This window comes from Erythrolamprus reginae, chromosome 1 (assembly GCF_031021105.1).
Source record: "Erythrolamprus reginae isolate rEryReg1 chromosome 1, rEryReg1.hap1, whole genome shotgun sequence".
Lineage (NCBI taxonomy): Eukaryota > Metazoa > Chordata > Lepidosauria > Squamata > Dipsadidae > Erythrolamprus > Erythrolamprus reginae.
In genome coordinates, this window is record NC_091950.1 from 12,114,125 (window position 1) to 12,132,340 (window position 18,216).

General features: G+C 46.4%; 1 protein-coding gene across 1 annotated transcript in view; it reads right to left on the minus strand.

Moving 5' to 3' along the window:
* Nucleotides 1–18,216, minus strand: part of PTPRS (protein tyrosine phosphatase receptor type S) — a 301,225-nt gene that overhangs the window by 213,587 nt on the left and 69,422 nt on the right. The window contains exon 2 of the mRNA XM_070744606.1: nucleotides 6,335–6,505. Coding sequence (XP_070600707.1) covers nucleotides 6,335–6,416 — 82 coding nt within the window. The 5' untranslated portion in view covers nucleotides 6,417–6,505. The remainder of the gene's footprint in view (nucleotides 1–6,334; nucleotides 6,506–18,216) is intronic.

An 18,216-nucleotide genomic window follows, 5' to 3' on the forward strand; every position in this document is an offset into this window, starting at 1 on the left:
TAAATAGGAGCCAGTCGTGTGCAGCAGCTGCCAAAAAAGCCAACATAGTTCTAGGCTGCATTAACAGAGGGATGGAATCAAGATCACATGAAGTGTTAATACCTCTTTATAAGGCCTTGGTAAGGCCACACTTGGAATATTGCATTCAGTTTTGGTCACCACAATGCAAAAAGGATGTTAAGACTCTAGAAAAATTGCAGAGAAGAGCAACAAAGAGGATGAGGGGACTGGAGGCTAAAACATATGAAGAATGGTTGCAGGAACTGGGCCTGTTTGGTTTAATAAAAAGAAGGACCAGGGGAGACATGATAGCAGCCTTCAAATATCTCAGGGGTTGCCACAAAGAAGAAGGAATCAGGCTATTCTCCAAAGCACCCAAGGGTAGAACAAGAAGCAATGGGTGGAAACTAAACAAGGAGAGAAGCAACTTAGAACTAAGGAGAAATTTCCTGACAGTCAGAACAATTAATCCATGGAACAGCTTGCCTCCAGAAGTTGTGAATGCTCCAACACTGGAAGACAGATAGCGGCATAAATTGGATAAATAGTTAATCGCTGGGTGGCCTCCCATCCAAGTTGGATAAAACCAGATCTAACCCTACCTAGGTCTTTCCGGAGATCAGCTCTGGGAGTTGAAGTCCATAGGCCTTAAAGTCACCAAGTTTGAAGGCCTCTGATTTTTTAAAAGCCATTTTTATTTGTTATGGAGAATATTTTTTAAAAACCTTCATGTTCACAGAAGTTTTGCCTTCTGGATTGCAATGGAAGAGTCATCCCCAAAGTGGAAAACGGGACGGGGAGGGAAGAAGAATGGTGGTGGTGGTGGGGAGCAATCCAGGAATATGTTTTTTTAGGGGTAATAGAGAGAGTTCTAGTCCTTTTGCAGACATTTGTTCCTCTGTTTACGAGATGTAATGTGTGGTTGTGAATGAAGTGGTTGACTGTTTTTTATTATACAGTGATCCCCCGGGTATTGCGACCCCGATCATTGCGAAATGGCTATATGGCGATTTTGCAACCCGGAAGTAAAAACACCATCTGCGCATGCGCGCCCTTTTTTCTATGGGCACGCATGCGTAGATGGCGCCGGGCAGATCAGCTGCTGGGCGGCTTCCCTAGGTCTTCCCCCTCTTGCTGGCGGGAGGGCGAGCGGCGGGCATCAGCGAGGAGTTTCCCCACCGCCCACGCAAACTCCTCGCTGCCGCCCGCCCTTCGCCCGCCCACGCCGTTCATTCTCGCCGCTTCCCAGCTGAGTCCTGAAGCGAATTGGCTTCAGGACTCAGCTGGGAAGCGCGAGCGAGCGGCGCCAGCGAACGGCTTGTCCGCCGCCTGCCTGCCCGCTAGCGAGGAGCCGAAGATTGGGGGCCGCGCGGCTGTTTTAAAACGTCGCCGCCGGCATGGGGGGCTTCCTAGCAGCCCCCAAACCCGGGTTGGGGGTCCGGGGGTGCTGGCAAGCCCCCCATGCCGGCGGCGACGTTTTAAAACAGCCGCGCGGCCCCCAATCTTCGGCTCCTCGCTAGCGCTGCGGAAGTAAAAACACCATCTGCGCATGCGCAGATGGTGTTTTTACTTCCGCAGCGCTACTTCGCTAAAACCCGATCATTGCTAGGGGTCCTGGAACGGAACCCTCGCAATGATCGGGGGATCACTGTACTGTGATACCCTGTCTTACAAACTTAATTGGTTCCGGAGTGAGGTTCTTAAGGTGAAAAGTTTGTAAGACGAAACAATGTTTCCCATAGGAATCAATGGAAAAGCGATTAATGCGTGCAAGCCCAAAATTCACCCATTTTGCCAGCCAAAGCGCCCGTTTTTGCGATGCTGGGATTCCCCTGAGGTTCCCCTCCATAGGAAACCCCACCTCCGGACTTCTGTGTTTTTGCAATGTTGCAGGGGAATCAAAAACAAGCGCTTCGCTGGCAACGGAAGTCCAGAGGTGGGGTTTCCCATGGAGGGGAGCCTCAGGGGAATCCCAGCAGTGCAAAAACGGGTGCTTCGCTGGCAACGGAAGTCCGGAGGCAGGGCATCCCAGCGGTGGTGGTGGGTTTGTAAGGTGAAAATAGTTTGTAAGAAGAGGCAAAAAAATCTTAAACCCCGGGTTTGTATCTCGAAAAGTTTGTATGACGAGGCGTTTGTAAGATGAGGTATCACTGTATATGGGATTTTAGCAGTAACTTTTAATTAATTAGAATTAAAATGTTGGATAACCATTTGTCTGAAATGGGTTTCCTGCCTAAGTAGGGGGTTAGACTAGAAGACGTCCAAAGTCCCTTCCAACTCTGTTGTTCTCTTATTCCTTCCCACCCTGTTCTTCTATTAATACCAACAAAGCATTGATTCGAAAGAGGCAGAGCTGATCTCAGGAAAGACCTAGGTAGGGTTAGATCTGGTTTGATCCAACTTGGATGGGAGGCCACCCAGCGATTAACTATTTATCCAATTTATGCCGCCATCTATGTCACAAACAAGTGAGCCTGGGCAGCATACCACAATTAAAACAATTCCTAGAGGAAACTCCGCTAAGGAAAGCAAAGTCCCAGGAAAAGCTTTTGCTTTCAAAGCCGCCTAGGTAATTTCTGGTAGCCATCAGCAGCAGAGGGAGGCTTTACATCTAATGAAAGAAGAGGCCTCTTAGTCGTGCACAGAATTTCCCGCACGAACTAACACTTTTGAGCCGCCGGTGGGGCTGGGGGGGTGGGAATCCATTTTAAGCCTTTGCCACATAATATTTTGAGATATCAGTGCAATAAACAACCTCAGTAAACTCCTTGCTGGGGATTGAGGGTGGAGAATGGAAGGATTTAAGAGATAAACTCCACTTTAAACGCCATCAGGCGAAGTTTCAAGGCATTAACTTTTAAATATTTTATGATTTAGGAGCCTGGGGAAAATACCATTTGTTGACTTTAGAAAGGTATAGCCCTGTACACAATCTCCTTCCTTCCTTCCTTCCTTCCTTCCTTCCTTCCTTCCTTCCTTCCTTCCTTCCTTCCTTCCTTCCTTCCTCACTCACCACTCCTTCCTCTTTCCTCCCTCTCTTCTTCATCCCTCCTTTGTTTCTTCTTTCTTTCCCTCCTTCCTTTCTTCCTCCCTCCTCCTTCCTTTCTTTCTTCCACACCCCCTTCTTTTCTTTCTTTCTTTCTTCCTTCCTCACCACTCCTTCCTCTTTTCTCCCTCTCTTCTTCATCCCTCCTTTGTTTCTTCTTTCTTTCTTTCCTCCCTCCCTCCCCTCCCTTATGCCTCCCTTCCGCTCACACCCTTCCTTTTTCCTCCCTCCCTCCCTTCCCTCCTTTCACAACAAGTTAACAGATGGAACAATTAAACAGGGATCAGTAATCCAAAAAAGAGAAATTTCATATTTGCTGACTGCATAGTAGTCCTCGATTTACAGCTGTTCAGTATATTTTGCCCCGTTTTACGACCTTTCTTGCCTAAGTTGTTAAATGAATTGTTTGCAGTTGTTAAGTTAGGACCATGGCTATTCAGCAAATCCGACTTCCCCGTGACCTCTGCTTGTCCCTAAAAGGGGCAACCACATGACCCCAGGGCGTAGCAACTGTCATAAGTATGAGTCAAAGGATGACCTTGACTATCTAGAAGGACTTTATTATGGCTGCCTGCAGACATGAAGTGTGGCAGACCAAATCCCCAAACTAGAATGGCTTAGGCCTGACAGGCGGCCTCCCCTCAGGAAAAGACCATAAGTAAAACGGCTTCGGCCTGACAGTTATTTCATTAAAAGTTTGATATGCTGGCCCTTAGCAAAGCTTTTCAAGTAGGTCACGCAAACCAGGCCCATCGTAACAAACCATTATAATAAATCACCCTTTTTTAATGCCATTGTGACTTGGAACAATCACTAAACAAACGGTTGTAAGTCGAGAACTTCCTGTAGTTCTTCCTTTTGGAAACTGTCTCCCTTATCCTGCAGCTGCAAGGGCCTACTAAAACGCCCTGCCCTCCCTCCTTACTTCCTCAGTCCTGGGTTCTAATCTGGACATTTGCAGCCATGTTGGAGCGTCCTTTCCCCATCCCCTCAGCTCTAAACCTATCAGCTTCTTCCTCTCCATGTCTCCCGTGCACTCTGCACATGTTTAAAGTGCTATTGTCCTTTCCCGCGCTATTGCATCCCGACGCCGAGCGAGCTAAGGACGGACCAAAAAAACATGCCCAAGAGCAGTGAAGGAATGCAAGGAAATGTTCCGGTAGCGATTTTGAGAATGTGTGCACAGCTGCGAACTCCTAACGCGCCCCTGCGCAAGATTTAGCTTCTGCGCATGTGTAGCCAGTGAAATGTTGTGTGAAGACGCTCACGCAAGCGACATTTTGGTGATTTTTGCCAGGGTTTTTTTTGGGGAAAAAAGATAAACTTTATTAAACAATTAAAATAAACTAAATTAACCAACATGTTTGACATTAGTTGAGGTTTTTAGGCTTACTTTTCAGCAGTTTAACGTTCTTTCTTCTTTATATATTTTATATCAATTACTTAATATATTGGTCTATACTTAATATACTATATAGGTTACAAAGTTGTCTTATTACTTAAGCCTAGACTAAATTTATACACAGTAAAAAGAAAAAAGAAAGAAAGGAGAAAAAGGAAGGAAAGGGAAAAAGGGAGAAAGAAAAAAGGGAGGAAGAGTAAAGAAAGAAAGAGGGAGGAAAGGGAAAAGAGTGCTGTTTCAATTGACTCAGATCTATCTATCTGTCTGTCTGTCTGTCTATCTGATTCTCTCATCTATCCATCTGTCTGTCTGTCTGTCTGTCTGTCTCTCTCTCTCTATCTATCTATCTATCTATCTATCTGTGTCTGTCTGTCTGTCTATCTATCTGATTCTCTCATCTATAAATCTATCTGTCTGTCTGTCTATCTATCATATATCTATCCATCCATCTATCCATCTCTCTGATTCTCTCATCTGTCTGTCTGTCTGTCTGTCTGTCTGTCTGTCTGTCTGTCTCTCTCTCTCTATATCTATCTATCTATCTATCTATCTATCTATCTATCTATCTATGTATGTGTCTGTCTGTCTGTCTGTCTATCTGATTCTCTCATCTATAAATCTATCTGTCTGTCTGTCTATCTATCATATATCTATCCATCCATCTATCCATCTCTCTGATTCTCTCATCTGTCTGTCTGTCTGTCTGCTGTCTGTCTGTCTGTCTGTCTGCCTGCCTGTCTGTATCTGTCTGTCTGTCTGTGTCTGTCTGTCTGTATCTGTCTGTCTGTCTGTCTGTGTCTGTCTGTCTCTCTCTATCTCTCTATCTCTCTATCTCTCTATCTCTCATCTATCTATCTATCTATCTATCTATCTATCTATCTATCTATCTATCTATCTATCTATCTATCTATCTATCTATCTATCTATCTATCTATCTGACTTCTATGCTGCCCAGTCCCGCAGGACTCAGGGCGGCTTACAGCAATAATAAAAATACAATATAAATAGATACAACACAATAAAAAAAGAAGTCGAACATTATCTAAAACTAAAACCCCATTAAAAAGTTATGTTAAAAAGGCAGTCACAATCATACACAGGCACACAATTCATCAAGAGTTGGAAGTAAATGTATGGCCCCAAGGTTTGCCGACAGAGCCAAGTCTTCGTGGCCTTACGAAAGGCCAGCAGGGTGGGAGTAGTACGGACATCAGGTGGTAGTTGGTTCCGTAGAGCTGGGGCCACCACAGAGAAGGCCCTTACCCATGGCCCCACCAACCTGCATTACTTAGTCGACGGGACCCGGAAGAGGCCAACTCTGTGGGCTCTTATTGATCTCTGGGAGGTATGCGGCAAGAGACGGTCCCATAGATAGTCTGGCCCTGAGCCATGTAGGGCTTTATAGGTGATAACCAACACCTTGAATTGTGCCCATAGACTGAGACAGAGAAGGGGAGGGCCTTCTCTGTGGTGGCCCCGGGTCTATGGCGCCATGGCAGCTCACGAAGTGTAGATGTTATATGGGTGTACCGAGGTACATCCATGATAGCTCTCGCTGCTGCATTCTGGACTATTTGCAGTCTGCGAACACTTTCCAAGGGAAGCCCCATGTAGAGCGCATTGCAATAATTGATCAAATTGTTCCCAAGCACATTCATGCAATTAGTAAGTTCTTGCGCGGAAACAAAAATATCAGTGAAAAATCACTGAAATCTCGCTCGTGCGAGCATCTTCCCACAACATTTCTCTTGTTGCGCATGCGCAGAAGCGAAATCTCGCTGGGGGGGGTGCCTGTGATGGCATTGGAGGGCGCACTGGTAGCCTTCCCTGCCCGCCAGCTCTGGTTTTGCCTGATTGCGAGCGGGTGCCGAGTTCGAGAGACTTACTTTCGGTGGCGCAGCCGGTCATCAGCCAGGAGAGCAGGCTGGCAAGGGGGATGACCAGACACACTGGGAAGCTGGGATTCATGCTGAGGGCCGAGCAGGGGACTCCGGCCACGGCTGGACCGCCTGCCCACCTCACCGGGGCTCACAGATCCTCTGGGACCGGGTCAGAACCTGCAGCAGAAAGAAAGGAGATGGTTGGTGAGTCGGAGGGTCTTGTGAACGGATCAGAATAAAAAAAGAGAGGGGAAAATGTGTTAGGAAACCCACAACGTCACATGGCCTTTTCAGTATCTCCCTTAATCAGATTCTTCCCACCCACCCACCTTCTCTCCCTCCTTCTGTCTCACTTTCCTTTTTATCTTTCTTTTCTCTTCCTTCCTTTCTCGCCTCCTCCCTCTCTCCTTCCTCCTTCCCACCCTTCCTCTTTCTTTTCTTATCTTTCTTTTGTCTTCCTCTCACTTCTTTTCTCTTTTTCTCCTTCATCCTTCCCTCTCTTCCTTTCTCACCCCCTCCTTTCCATCCTTCCTTTCTTTTCTTATCTTTCTTTTGTCTTCCTCTCTCTTCTTTCCTCCCTTTTTTTCTCTCCTTCTCCATCCCTCCCTCCTTCTCTCCTTCCATTTTTCCTCCTTTCTCTCATTTCCTTCCTCCCCCTTTCATTTTTATCTCTCGCTCACCTTTCTTACGCCTTCCTCCCCCTTTCTTTCTTTCTTTGTCCCTTTTATCACTTTCTCCTTTTCTCACTCCTTCCCTTATTAATTTATTATTTATTAATCTAATGTATAGACCACCCAATTCCTTCCAGACTCTGGGCGGTGTACAACATCTAAAAACAATATAAAAGACAGTTTTATATGAAAATGTAAAAGACAGTTTAAAACCCGTAAAATAACCATTCATATCTTTTGTGGCCTTCCTTCCTTCCTCCCCCCCTCCTCTTTCCCCTTCACATCTTCCTTCCTTAGTTCCTTCCTTCCTTCCTCCTTCCCCCCTCCCCTTTCCCCTTCTCATCTTCCTTCCTTCGTTCCTCCCTTTCTTCCATTCTTCTTTCCCCTTATCTCTTCCTCTTCTTTCTCATCCTCTTCCTGCCTAGCTCTTTGCCTCTTTCTCTTCTCCCTCCCATCCCCTCCCTTCCTTCCTCCTTTCCTTTTCTCCCTCCCTCTTTTTATCTTTCTTTTCTCCTTCCTTCCTTCCCTCCCTCCCCTGCACCTCACAATATCTCTGGACAACAGTAGCAGTTCAACCTCCAAGGTGCTAGCCCATATTCAACCACATTTCCTAGTAGTCTCCTCGCCCCATACCCTCCCTCACCCATGGCTCAGATTCTCCACCTCCCCCATTAGTGGAGCCAGAAGGCAGTACTCACACCCCCCTACAACCTTCGATCCAATCTGGGCTTTTAAAGAATGAAACCAATCAAGACATGCTCAGAGGCAACCTGATTGATCGTTCTACACGCATTCTCCCCGTATCGAAGCCATCTTTTGAGTTTGGAGGTCAAAGGAGAACAACAAAGAGGGCAAAGCTTTGGGTCACAGTCTCTACCTCTTGATACCCCAAATCTCTACTTCAATCTATGCATTTAGAATAGAATAACAAAGTGGGAAGGGACTTTGGAGGTCTTCTAGTCCAACCCCCTGTTTAGGCAGAAAACCCCACACTACTTCCGATAGATGGTTATCCAACATCTTCTTAAAAACTTCCAGTGTTGGAGCATTCACAACTTCTGGAAGCAAGCTGTTCCACGGATTAATTGTTCTGACTGTCAGGAAATTTCTCTGTAGTTCTACGTTGCTTTTCTCCTTGTTTAGTTTCCACCCATTGCTTCTTGCTCTGCCCTCAGGTGCTCTGGAGAATAGTTTGGATTCCCTCTTCTTTGTGGCAACCCTAGAGATACTGGAAGACTGCTATCATGTCTCCCCTGGTCCTTCTTGTCATTAAACTAAACATACCCAATTCCTGCAACCATTCTTCGTATGTTATAGCCTCCAGTCCCTAATCATCTTTGTTGCTCTTCTCTGCACTCTTTCGAGAGTCTCAACATCCTTTTTGCATCGTGCATTCAGCTGAGATTGTTCCCTATTTTTTCCACCTTGTGAAAACACCTCCCCAAAGCTCGCCCTCCCAGCTCCGAAACGGCTATTTTAATTCTTTCTCGCCTCAGCAAATCACCATCCCTATTTCAACACCACACACAACACCACTTCTCTGTTGAATGCCTCCACTGATACAAGCCTCTCTGACTGTCTGACAATCGTGAAAACACAGCATTAAAAAATCCAAAAAAACCCAAGAGATGCAAAAAAATGTAGCAGCCGGCCTAAAAACAGAATAACAGCTGTAGGGGATCTTAGAGGTCTTCAACCCAGCCCCTGGACCAACAGGAGACACCCCTACCGTTTCATACAAATGAATCTCAGCAATAAAACATCAGTGCAATTTGTAAAAAGGATTTTCAACGTCCCCGATTCTATTCTCATATATAGATTTGAGATTCTGATATATATGTCTATGTGTGTGTGTATTTTTGCTGATAATGAACAAGGAGACTGAACAAAAAAATCATTCATACACACACACATGGTTGTTTTCTGTCAAATATTTATTTTATTTTTTTCTTATCAGCAAAAATATGTGTGTGTTTGTGTGTGTGTGTGCATGTTTTTTTCTGTTGGATCAAATATATATATGTAGATTGTTCTGAGTTCAGGTTTTACCCTGTGTAATATTTTTAGTGTCTATGCGACGTTTCGGTGAAATCACATTCACCATCATCAGGCTGAAGTTTTAAGCTTCGTGCTGCTTTGAATATAGTGTATATATATATGACGGTCTTGGTGGAAGAACTTTATGAATTTTCAATGGATTTAAAATTTTCAATGGATTTAAGCCCCCTTTGAAAACCCGTGAAGTAGCAAATCTGCAAAAGATGAACCGCGAAGTAGCGATGGATTACTGTAAATGTATATAAATAAAGAGGCAGTAGCCATCACCATCTCCAGAACGTTTAAAATTTATTTTGAAACTACTAAAAAGTTACTAAGCTTCTGTCAATCCCTATTGACTTCGTGAGAGTATAAAATCTCCACTGAAATGCTTGCTGTTATGTTATGTTATGTTATGATATGTTATGTTATGTTATTTATCCGAATTTTTTTAAATGCCGCCCTTCTCCTTAGACTCAGGGCGGCTTACAACATGTCAACAATAGCACTTTTTAAAGCAGCCAGCCTATTGCCCCCACAATCCGGGTCCTCATTTTACCCACCTCGGAAGGATGGAAGGCTGAGTCAACCTTGAGCCGGTGATGGGATTTGAACCGCTGACCTACAGTCAGCGTTAGTGGCCTGCACTACAGTACTCTACCCACTGTGCCACCTGGATTCATTGCTGTTCAATTTATTGTACATGTAATAAGGCCACATACCCTATTACATGAGCAATGACTAAGTTGAACGGCACCACCTAAAAGCAAACATCTCTGGTTAGGTCCCACAGAGTTGGCCTTCTCCGGGTCCCGTCGACTAAACAATGTTGTTTGGCGGGACCCAGGAGAATAGGCGTTGATTGCTTACCTGAACGCCTCTTCTCGTACGGTGAGCGGGTACAGCAGTCACATGGGTTGCTCATGTCCAATCCGGTGGAACTGAGCCTAGTATTAAAAAAGCTTGCCGGATCCGCCCCTTCCCCAGAATTCGCGAATCCATAGACTAGGCTCAGTTGTGAAGCTCTGTAGTGTTCAACTCTCATTGTTAGAGGAAGAAAGATATAGAAAGGTAAAGAAGACACATACAAGGGCGGGAAGTGACTGCTGTACCCGCTCACCGTACGAGAAGAGGCGTTCAGGTAAGCAATCAACGCCTATTCTCCGTACTGAAGGAGCGGGTCCAGCAGTCACATGGGACATACCCAATAGATGGTCCCTAGGGTGGGATTAGCTTGCTATCGTGTGAGATAACGGATTGGAGTACCCTTCTGCCGAAGGCAGCGTCCGCTGAAGCGTAAGAATCAATCTTGTAGTGCCTGATGAAGGAATTTGGCGAGGCCCAAGTGGCTGCTTTGCAGACCTCCTCCAACGGGGCTTGAGTCGCCCAAGCGGCCGAGGTGGCTGCGCTCCTGGTGGAATGCGCTGTGATGTTCCTTGGAACTGAGAGGGAGGCCGACTCATAGGCCTTAGATATAGTCCCTCTGATCCAACGGCCTATTACTGTTGAAGACACTTTGGCCCCCATGACTCTGGGATGATAGGCTACAAAAAGTGCTTCTGACCTCCGAAAGGGTCCTGTGCGTTGGATATAGATTCTCAGCGCTCTGGTGAGATCCAGGGTGTGCCATCTAATTGCCAAGGGATGGTCTCGTTGGAGGCAGAAGGAAGGTAGGACAATATCCTGAGATCTGTGGAACATGGAACTGACCTTGGGTAAGAAGGTGGGGTCCAGTCGCAAGACTACCTTGTCCTGATGGAATTGACAAAGGTCCTGCCTGATTGAGAGGGCAGCCAGCTCCGAAATGCGTCGGGCAGAGGTAATAGCCACCAGGAATGCTACCTTAAAGGATAGGTACCTGAGGGACGCCGATTTTAGGGGTTCGTATGGTGCCTGCGTGAGGGAATGGAGAACCCGTGGCAAATCCCAGGATGGGTACCTGTGGACCTTGGAAGGTCTGAGGTTGGCTATGCCCTTGAGGAATTCCTGAACTTCAGGGAAGGATCGGAGAGGCTGTCTGCGGGGACCCCCTAGGACAGATGAAATGGCTGCCAGATGACGCCGGAGGGTGCTGGTGGAAAGTCCTTTATGGAAGCCTTGCATAAGGAAGGAAATTATTCTGTGTATGGGGATGCACAGAGGGGAGAGACCTTCCTGTAGACACCACTGGTGAAACTTGGACCACGTGTGGTCGTAGATTCGATTGGTCGAACCCCTTCTGGCCTTTAAAATGACCTCCACTGAATCGGGGTCATGACCACGCAGTTCTAAATCTCTCCTGATAACAGCCAGGCGGTGAGGTGGAACCACTCCGGGTCTGGATGGAAAGAGGCCCCCTGCCGCAGCATATCCCCCGAAACGGGGAGTCGCCAAGGGTCCTGGACGGACAGCTGTTGGAGATCCGCGAACCAGGGCCGGCGGGGCCAGTGAGGGGCGATTAGGATTACTCGGGCCCTCTCGGTGAGGACCTTGTGAATCACGTCCGGGAGGATTGGAATTGGAGGAAATGCGTAGAGTAGGCCTGGAGGCCATGGACTCCGGAGGGCATTGATTGCTTCCGCTCCCGGGGATGGAAATCTGGAATAGAAGCGAGGGAGTTGGGCGTTCGCAATGGTCGCGAAGAGATCCAGGATTGGTAGGCCGAATCTGAGGGTGATTTGATGGAACAGGTCTTGATGGAGGTTCCACTCTCCTGGGTCTATCGTTGTCCGGGATAGCCAATCCGCCTGGACGTTGAGACTCCCCGAGATGTGATCGGCTAGGAGCGACTGGAGATGTTTTTCCGCCCAAAGGCCCAACTTGAGGGCCTCCCTCATGAGAGCCTTGGATCTCGTGCCCCCCTGTCTGCAAATATGGCTTTTCGTGGCAATGTTGTCGGTGAGAATGAGAACGTGCCGGTTGGGAATGCGAGGAGAGAAATGCTTCAGAGCCAGGGAAACGGCTCTTAACTCTAGCCAATTGATTGGCCTGGAAGCTTCCTCCGGGGACCACGTGCCCTGGGCTATCATCCCCTGGGCGTGGGCGCCCCATCCCGATAGACTGGCATCTGTGGTGATGACAAATTGATCCGGGCACCTGAACGGGGATCCTCTGTCCATGGCCGGAGACTTCCACCACTTGAAGGATCTGCGAACACTCAGTGGGATGACAATGCGTCGATTTGAGTTGCTGTGCCCTGATCTCTGAAAAGGTAACAGGAGCCACTGGAGTTCCCTAGCATGAAGGCGAGCCCAGGGAATGATGCCTATACATGACACCATCTTCCCCAAAAGGGAAGATAGAGTGACTATGGAAACTGAAGAATTAGATAAAATGCTAGAAATTAACTCCACTATACTGAGTTTTCTCTCGGGAGAGAGAAAAACCTGGGAGGATTCTGAATCAATAATGGATCCCAGGTGAGAAATGGATGTGGAAGGTTGGAGGTGGCTTTTATCAAAGTTGATGGAAAATCCATGGTCCTGAAGGACTGACATGGTGACAGAAAGGTCTGTTTTCACTTTCTCTAGGGAGTTCCCATGAATCAAAATATCATCAAGATAACATAAAATGTGGATGGGAAACGCCCGGATATAGGCCGCCAGGGACCCCAAGAGCTTTGTAAAGACCCGAGGGGCCGAGGAAAGGCCAAATGGCATCGCCCTATACTGGAAATGCCTGCCTTGAAAGGAAAAACGTAAAAATTTTCTGTGGCATTTGGCTATAGGAATGTGAAGGTAGGCCTCAGTGAGGTCTAAGGAGACCATGAAATCTCCCGAGTGAATGGCGGCCAAAATAGAAGACAAGGAGTGCATCTTAAACTTCCTATATTTGATGAATAAATTTAGTTTCTTTAAATCCAAAATAGCTCTCCAACCTCCGGAGGACTTTGGAACCATAAATAGGATGGAGTAAAAACCTAGGCCCTTCTGACCGGAAGGGACCGGTTGAATGGCTCTGATGGACAATAGATGAGAAATGGCCTCCTCCATACGGTTACAATCTGAGGATGACCTGGGAGAAGGGCAGGAAATAAAACGTTTAGGGGGAGGAGAAATAAATTCTAAAAGAAGGCCTGTTTGAACAGTGTCAATGACCCAAGGGTCCTTGGAGGTGAGACGCCAATTAGAGGCGAAATGAGCTAGGCGACCCCCTATGGGAATAGAGGTAAGATTACCATCTAGGTTTTTTTGAAGCCCTGTTAGAGGAAGCTCCCCTTTGGAAGCGAAACCCTCTACCCCTGGAGTTCCTACCTTGGGAACGAAAGCGGGGGGAATACTGACCTGGAGATCTCTGGTAGGAAGCCGCTTGATCTTGCTGGCGCCCTGGGCGACGAAAGGACTGCGTTTTGGTAGCCTTTTTTGTGGTTGGACCCAAAACTTTCTTCTTGTCCGTGGTTTCCGTGAGGAGTGGATCCAGAAGATCACCGAAGAGAAGGTCGCGCTTTAAGGGACCCTGGGATAACTGCCACTTTTGGCGAACTCCCGCTTGCCAAGGGCGAATCCATAGGAGTCTTCTTGCCGTAGTAGAAGCTGCAATAGACTTAGCAGAAAATCTAGTAGATTGCAAGGTGGCATCAGCCACGTACTGGGCAGCTGCAAAGACCTTGTTGAAGTCTTGTTGACCTCTCAAGTCATCGGGAGGAATATGCTGTTGAAGTTGGCGAAGCCACAGCAGCATGGCTCTGGAGAAAAAGGAAGCCGCTGCAGAGCTTTTAGTGGCCCAGGAATCAGCGGTGAATCCTCTTTTGAGCATTTGCTCAATGCGCTTGTCCTCTGGGCGGAGGACTTCCTCCGCCTCGCCTGGCACAGCCGCTGCCGAGTGAAGAATCTTGACAGGTTCATCCGGTTTGGGAAAGGATAGAAGCTCTTCATAGGAAGAGGAAAGTTTGTACAACTTTCTGTCCTTGGTGGAGGGATTAAGGCCAGAGGCTGGAAATTCCCACTGTTTGAGTAAAGCATCTTTAAACAACTTAGGCATAGGAATTACCTCGTTATCCTCCTGTTCCTCTGTGAAGTAAGGTAAATTCTCCTCCGGGGGATCAGTGGAAGTGGAGGCTTGTTTCTCCTGGGCCGCTAATCCCGTAGAAATTCTAGCTTTGAGGAGGAGAGATTTGAATAATTGAGAAGGAAAAATAGTAATTGGAGGAGGAACCTTTATTTGGGATTCCTCATCATCTGATAGGCCTTGAAAAGCATCCTCATCATCCTCTATATCCTCATATTCATCCTGGGAGGAATCTGAATCATCCTGCATAGGAGCTCTGACCGCTGGGGGAGAACCCAAGGGGCGGGAGGAGCGAGAAGGAGGAAGAGGTAAGGGAAGCTCATTGATGGTGGAGAGTTTGGCATCAATGGCTTTGGACAACACAGCAAAAATAGACTGGAACTCAGGAGGTAAGCTGGAAATATCAGCAGAAATGGCAGAAGAATCCCTAAAGGCCTGGGAGGATCCTGGCTGGGGGGAATCTTCAATAATATCTGGTTCCTCTGGACCTATGCCCCATAGGTTAGGTTGGGGTCTGTCTAGGTTTGGCTCATCCAGAGATAACACAGGGACCCCAGAAGGAGGAAGACTAGAAGCCTCTGGTGGGTCTTGACTACTGATTACTTGGGCCTGCACTTTCAAACGTTTTGCTGATTTGTCATGGATTTTTTGTAGGGCTAGGTCCCTTCTCTTCTCGGCCCTGGTGACCTTGGTCGAGGGGCGGGCCCCCGGAGAAGAGGAGGAAGAGGCCTGGGGGATACTAGTAATCTCATCGCCTGTAGGCCTGGCCTCTCTGGGACCTTTAGTTGTGCCTCTCTTGGGAAAAGTAGCCATAGTCTGACAATTAACAGAAGACAAGGCTGAGCCAATAACTGAATACTAAGGAGAAGAATTTCAAGGACTTCCCAAGAGGAATGGATCCTGCTTCGAGGCCTCGAAGCTGCTGAAACTTGAGGACAATCTGGGCAAACCCAGAGTTCGTGCCCCCAAATCCAGCGGGGCCAGCCTCCCTAAACTTTATAATTAAGTAAACCAAGGCACTCTGGTTGGAGGCTTAGCCGGTGGAGAATTTAGCCTGGGACCCCCAAGGCCCGCTCCGGGATCCACGCGGTGGACTGAGGCCTACGCGGCTGGCAGGAGGCCAACACGAGAGGCCTAGATTTAAAAAGGGCGCGAAGGCCTTCGCGCCGAAAAAAATCGCCCCGTAAATTTCTTAAAGGGGAAGCGATCGACTAAGTCCAGGAGACTAGAAGGCGTCTCACTCCGCAGGAGGTATTTCTTAAGCCCTTAAATATATTGTATACAATAAATAATCAATAATTCAATAGATTAATACTTGCACCAGGACCTCCAGGCCAAAGGATTAGAAGAATCCACAAGCGGCCGCAGGAATCGTAACCGGCAAAACCGCCGGGGGGAAACGAAACCGCAACTTCTCCAAAGGAAAAAAGCCGAGCCGCAAACGGCTGGCGCTATAGGTGCAAGTAAATAATAATGATAAAACAAATCTTACTACTTTTGAAGAAAAGGAACGAAGGGAAGGTGTTAGAATGTTGAACGAGCTATCACAATACAACCGCAGGATATGCGAACTGAGCGAATTCTGGGGAAGGGGCGGATCCGGCAAGCTTTTTTAATACTAGGCTCAGTTCCACCGGATTGGACATGAGCAACCCATGTGACTGCTGGACCCGCTCCTTCAGTACGGAGAAGAGCCTTCTCTGTGGCGGCCCCGACCCTCTGGAACCAGCTCCCCGCGGAGATTAGAACTGCCCCCACTCTCCTTGCCTTTCGTAAAGTTCTTAAGACCCATCTCTGCCGTCAGACATGGGGGAACTGACACATCTCCCCCGGGCCTATACAGTTTATACATGGAATGTTTGTGTGTGTGTGTTTGCTTTTAATAATGGGGTTTTTAGTGTTTTTTAAATTATTAGATTTGTTCTTACATTGTTCTTGTTATTGTTGTGAGCCGCCCCGAGTCTACGGAGAGGGGCGGCATACAAATCTAATAAATAAATAAAATAAATAAAATCTCTCCAATGGAGATTTTACACTCTGATGAAGTGAGTAGGGACTGACGAAAGCTTAGTAGTTTTTTAGTAGTTTTAAAATAAATTTTAAATGTTCTGGAGATCGTGATGGCTCCTGCCTCTTTATTTATAACTATACCTGGAACTCACATTTTTAGGACAATCTCAATATATGTATATACACATACACATTTTTGCATACGGTAGTCAGTTTTTTCCAAACAGCACAGCTGGCTCAGTGTATCGGGACTCAAATTTGTTCCAAATATAAACCAAACCTCCCACATCTGTGTTGCATTTTCTCAGAAGTGGTTTCCCACCCGAGTTATCGGCTGCTTGAAAGTCTTTCTGGCATCCAAAGGCCACCATCAAAACGTTGGCATTTAAAAAAACCCCACAGATGTTTCAATCCAGCTGCATCTGCTTCGAATGAGATTTTCCTGAGTCTCAAATTGTTATGGGTTTTTTTTGTTAAAAAAAAACAAAACACAGATAGACCTGGACTTACAACGATTTGTTTGAAGTTACTGATGGCGGAAGGGGAAGAAAAAGTGATTTACAAAAAGGAGTTGCTATTATTATTATTATTATTATTATTATTATTATTATTATTATTATTATTATTGGTACAACACAGCAAACGAGATCACTATGCTGAATTTCATATTTCATCACCAGTCGGGCGCTTCCCAAGCACCTAGGACTGCGTGATGTAGCGGCGAATTATGTTTGCCGATCCCAGTAAAACGGCCTTTTGCAATTGACAGATGGAGATTTTGTCAATTCCGATGGTTTTCCAATGTCCGCTGAGATCCTTTGGCACTGCGCCCAGCGTGCCAAGTACCACTGGGACCACTTTCACTGGCTTATGCCAGAGTCGTTGCAGCTCGATTTTTAGATCTTCGTATTTCACTAATTTCTCTAGCTGCTTCTCCTCAATTCTGCTGTCCCCTGGGATTGCGATGTCGATACTTTCTTTTTCTCCACAATCAAGATGTCTGGTGTGTTATGCTTCAGAATTCGATCAGTCTGAAGATGGAAGTCCCACAGTAGTTTTGCTTGCTCATTTTCGACCACTTTTTCGGGCTTATGATCTCACCAGTTCTTTGCCACTGGTAAATGGTAGTTCCAGCACAAGTTCCAGATTGTGCCCCGTTGTTGTTGTTGTTGTTGTTGTTATTATTATTACAATTCCTTCCCCCTAGGCCTATACAATTTATGCATGGTATGTTTGTGTGTATGTTTGGTTGTCTTTTAAATTAGGGTCTTTTAAATTATTTTAAATATTAGCTTTGTTATATGATGTTGCACTGTTGTTGTTAGCCGCTCCGAGTCTGCGGAGAGGGACGGCATACAAATCTAATTAATAATAGTAACAACAACAACAACAACAACAACAACGACAACAACAACAAGGGAGCACAATCTGAGGTTAGTTGGGGGAAAGATCAGAAGCAACGTGAGAAAATATTATTTTACTGAAAGAGTAGTAGATGCTTGGAACAAACTTCCAGCAGACGTGGTTGGTCAATCCACAGTCACTGAGTTTAAACATGCCTGGGATAAATATATTATCCAACCTAAGATAAAATACAGGAAATAGTACAGGGGCAAATAGTATAAGATGGACCATGAGGTCTTTTTCTGCCATCAATCTTCTATGTTTCTACTTTTTCTTCAACCTTCATGGAGCTCGACGGGAATTCAGTCAATTTTCAAGTCCTACTACAACTTTTCCTTCCTTTCTTGGGGTTTGCCGGGAAATTTTTTTTTTTAAAAAAATAGTGGATTCTGAAGTGAGGAAAAGTTTGAAACCCCACAAACGCACCCACTAAAATGATTCAGCACGCAGGTCGTATTTGAAAGAGGCGGCAAAGGAGGCGAGAACAGAATGATAAACGGTTCACTACCACCAAGTTCCTTGACAACTCAGGTGTAAGATTATTTAAAAAAAAAAAAAATACATGTCTGCCTTTAGAAAGGAGCATCTGTGGAAAAGCAATTCTGAGAATCTTCTTTGTTCAATTTTGATCACAACAGGCAATGTGCCAAGACTGTAGACACAGCATCAAACAGAATCAAATCTCTCCCCCTCCCTCCCCTCTCCCTCCCTCTCACTTCCCCTCCCTTTCTTTCTCTCCCTTCCCTCTCTCCCTCCCTCCCTCCCCCTCCCTCTTTCTCC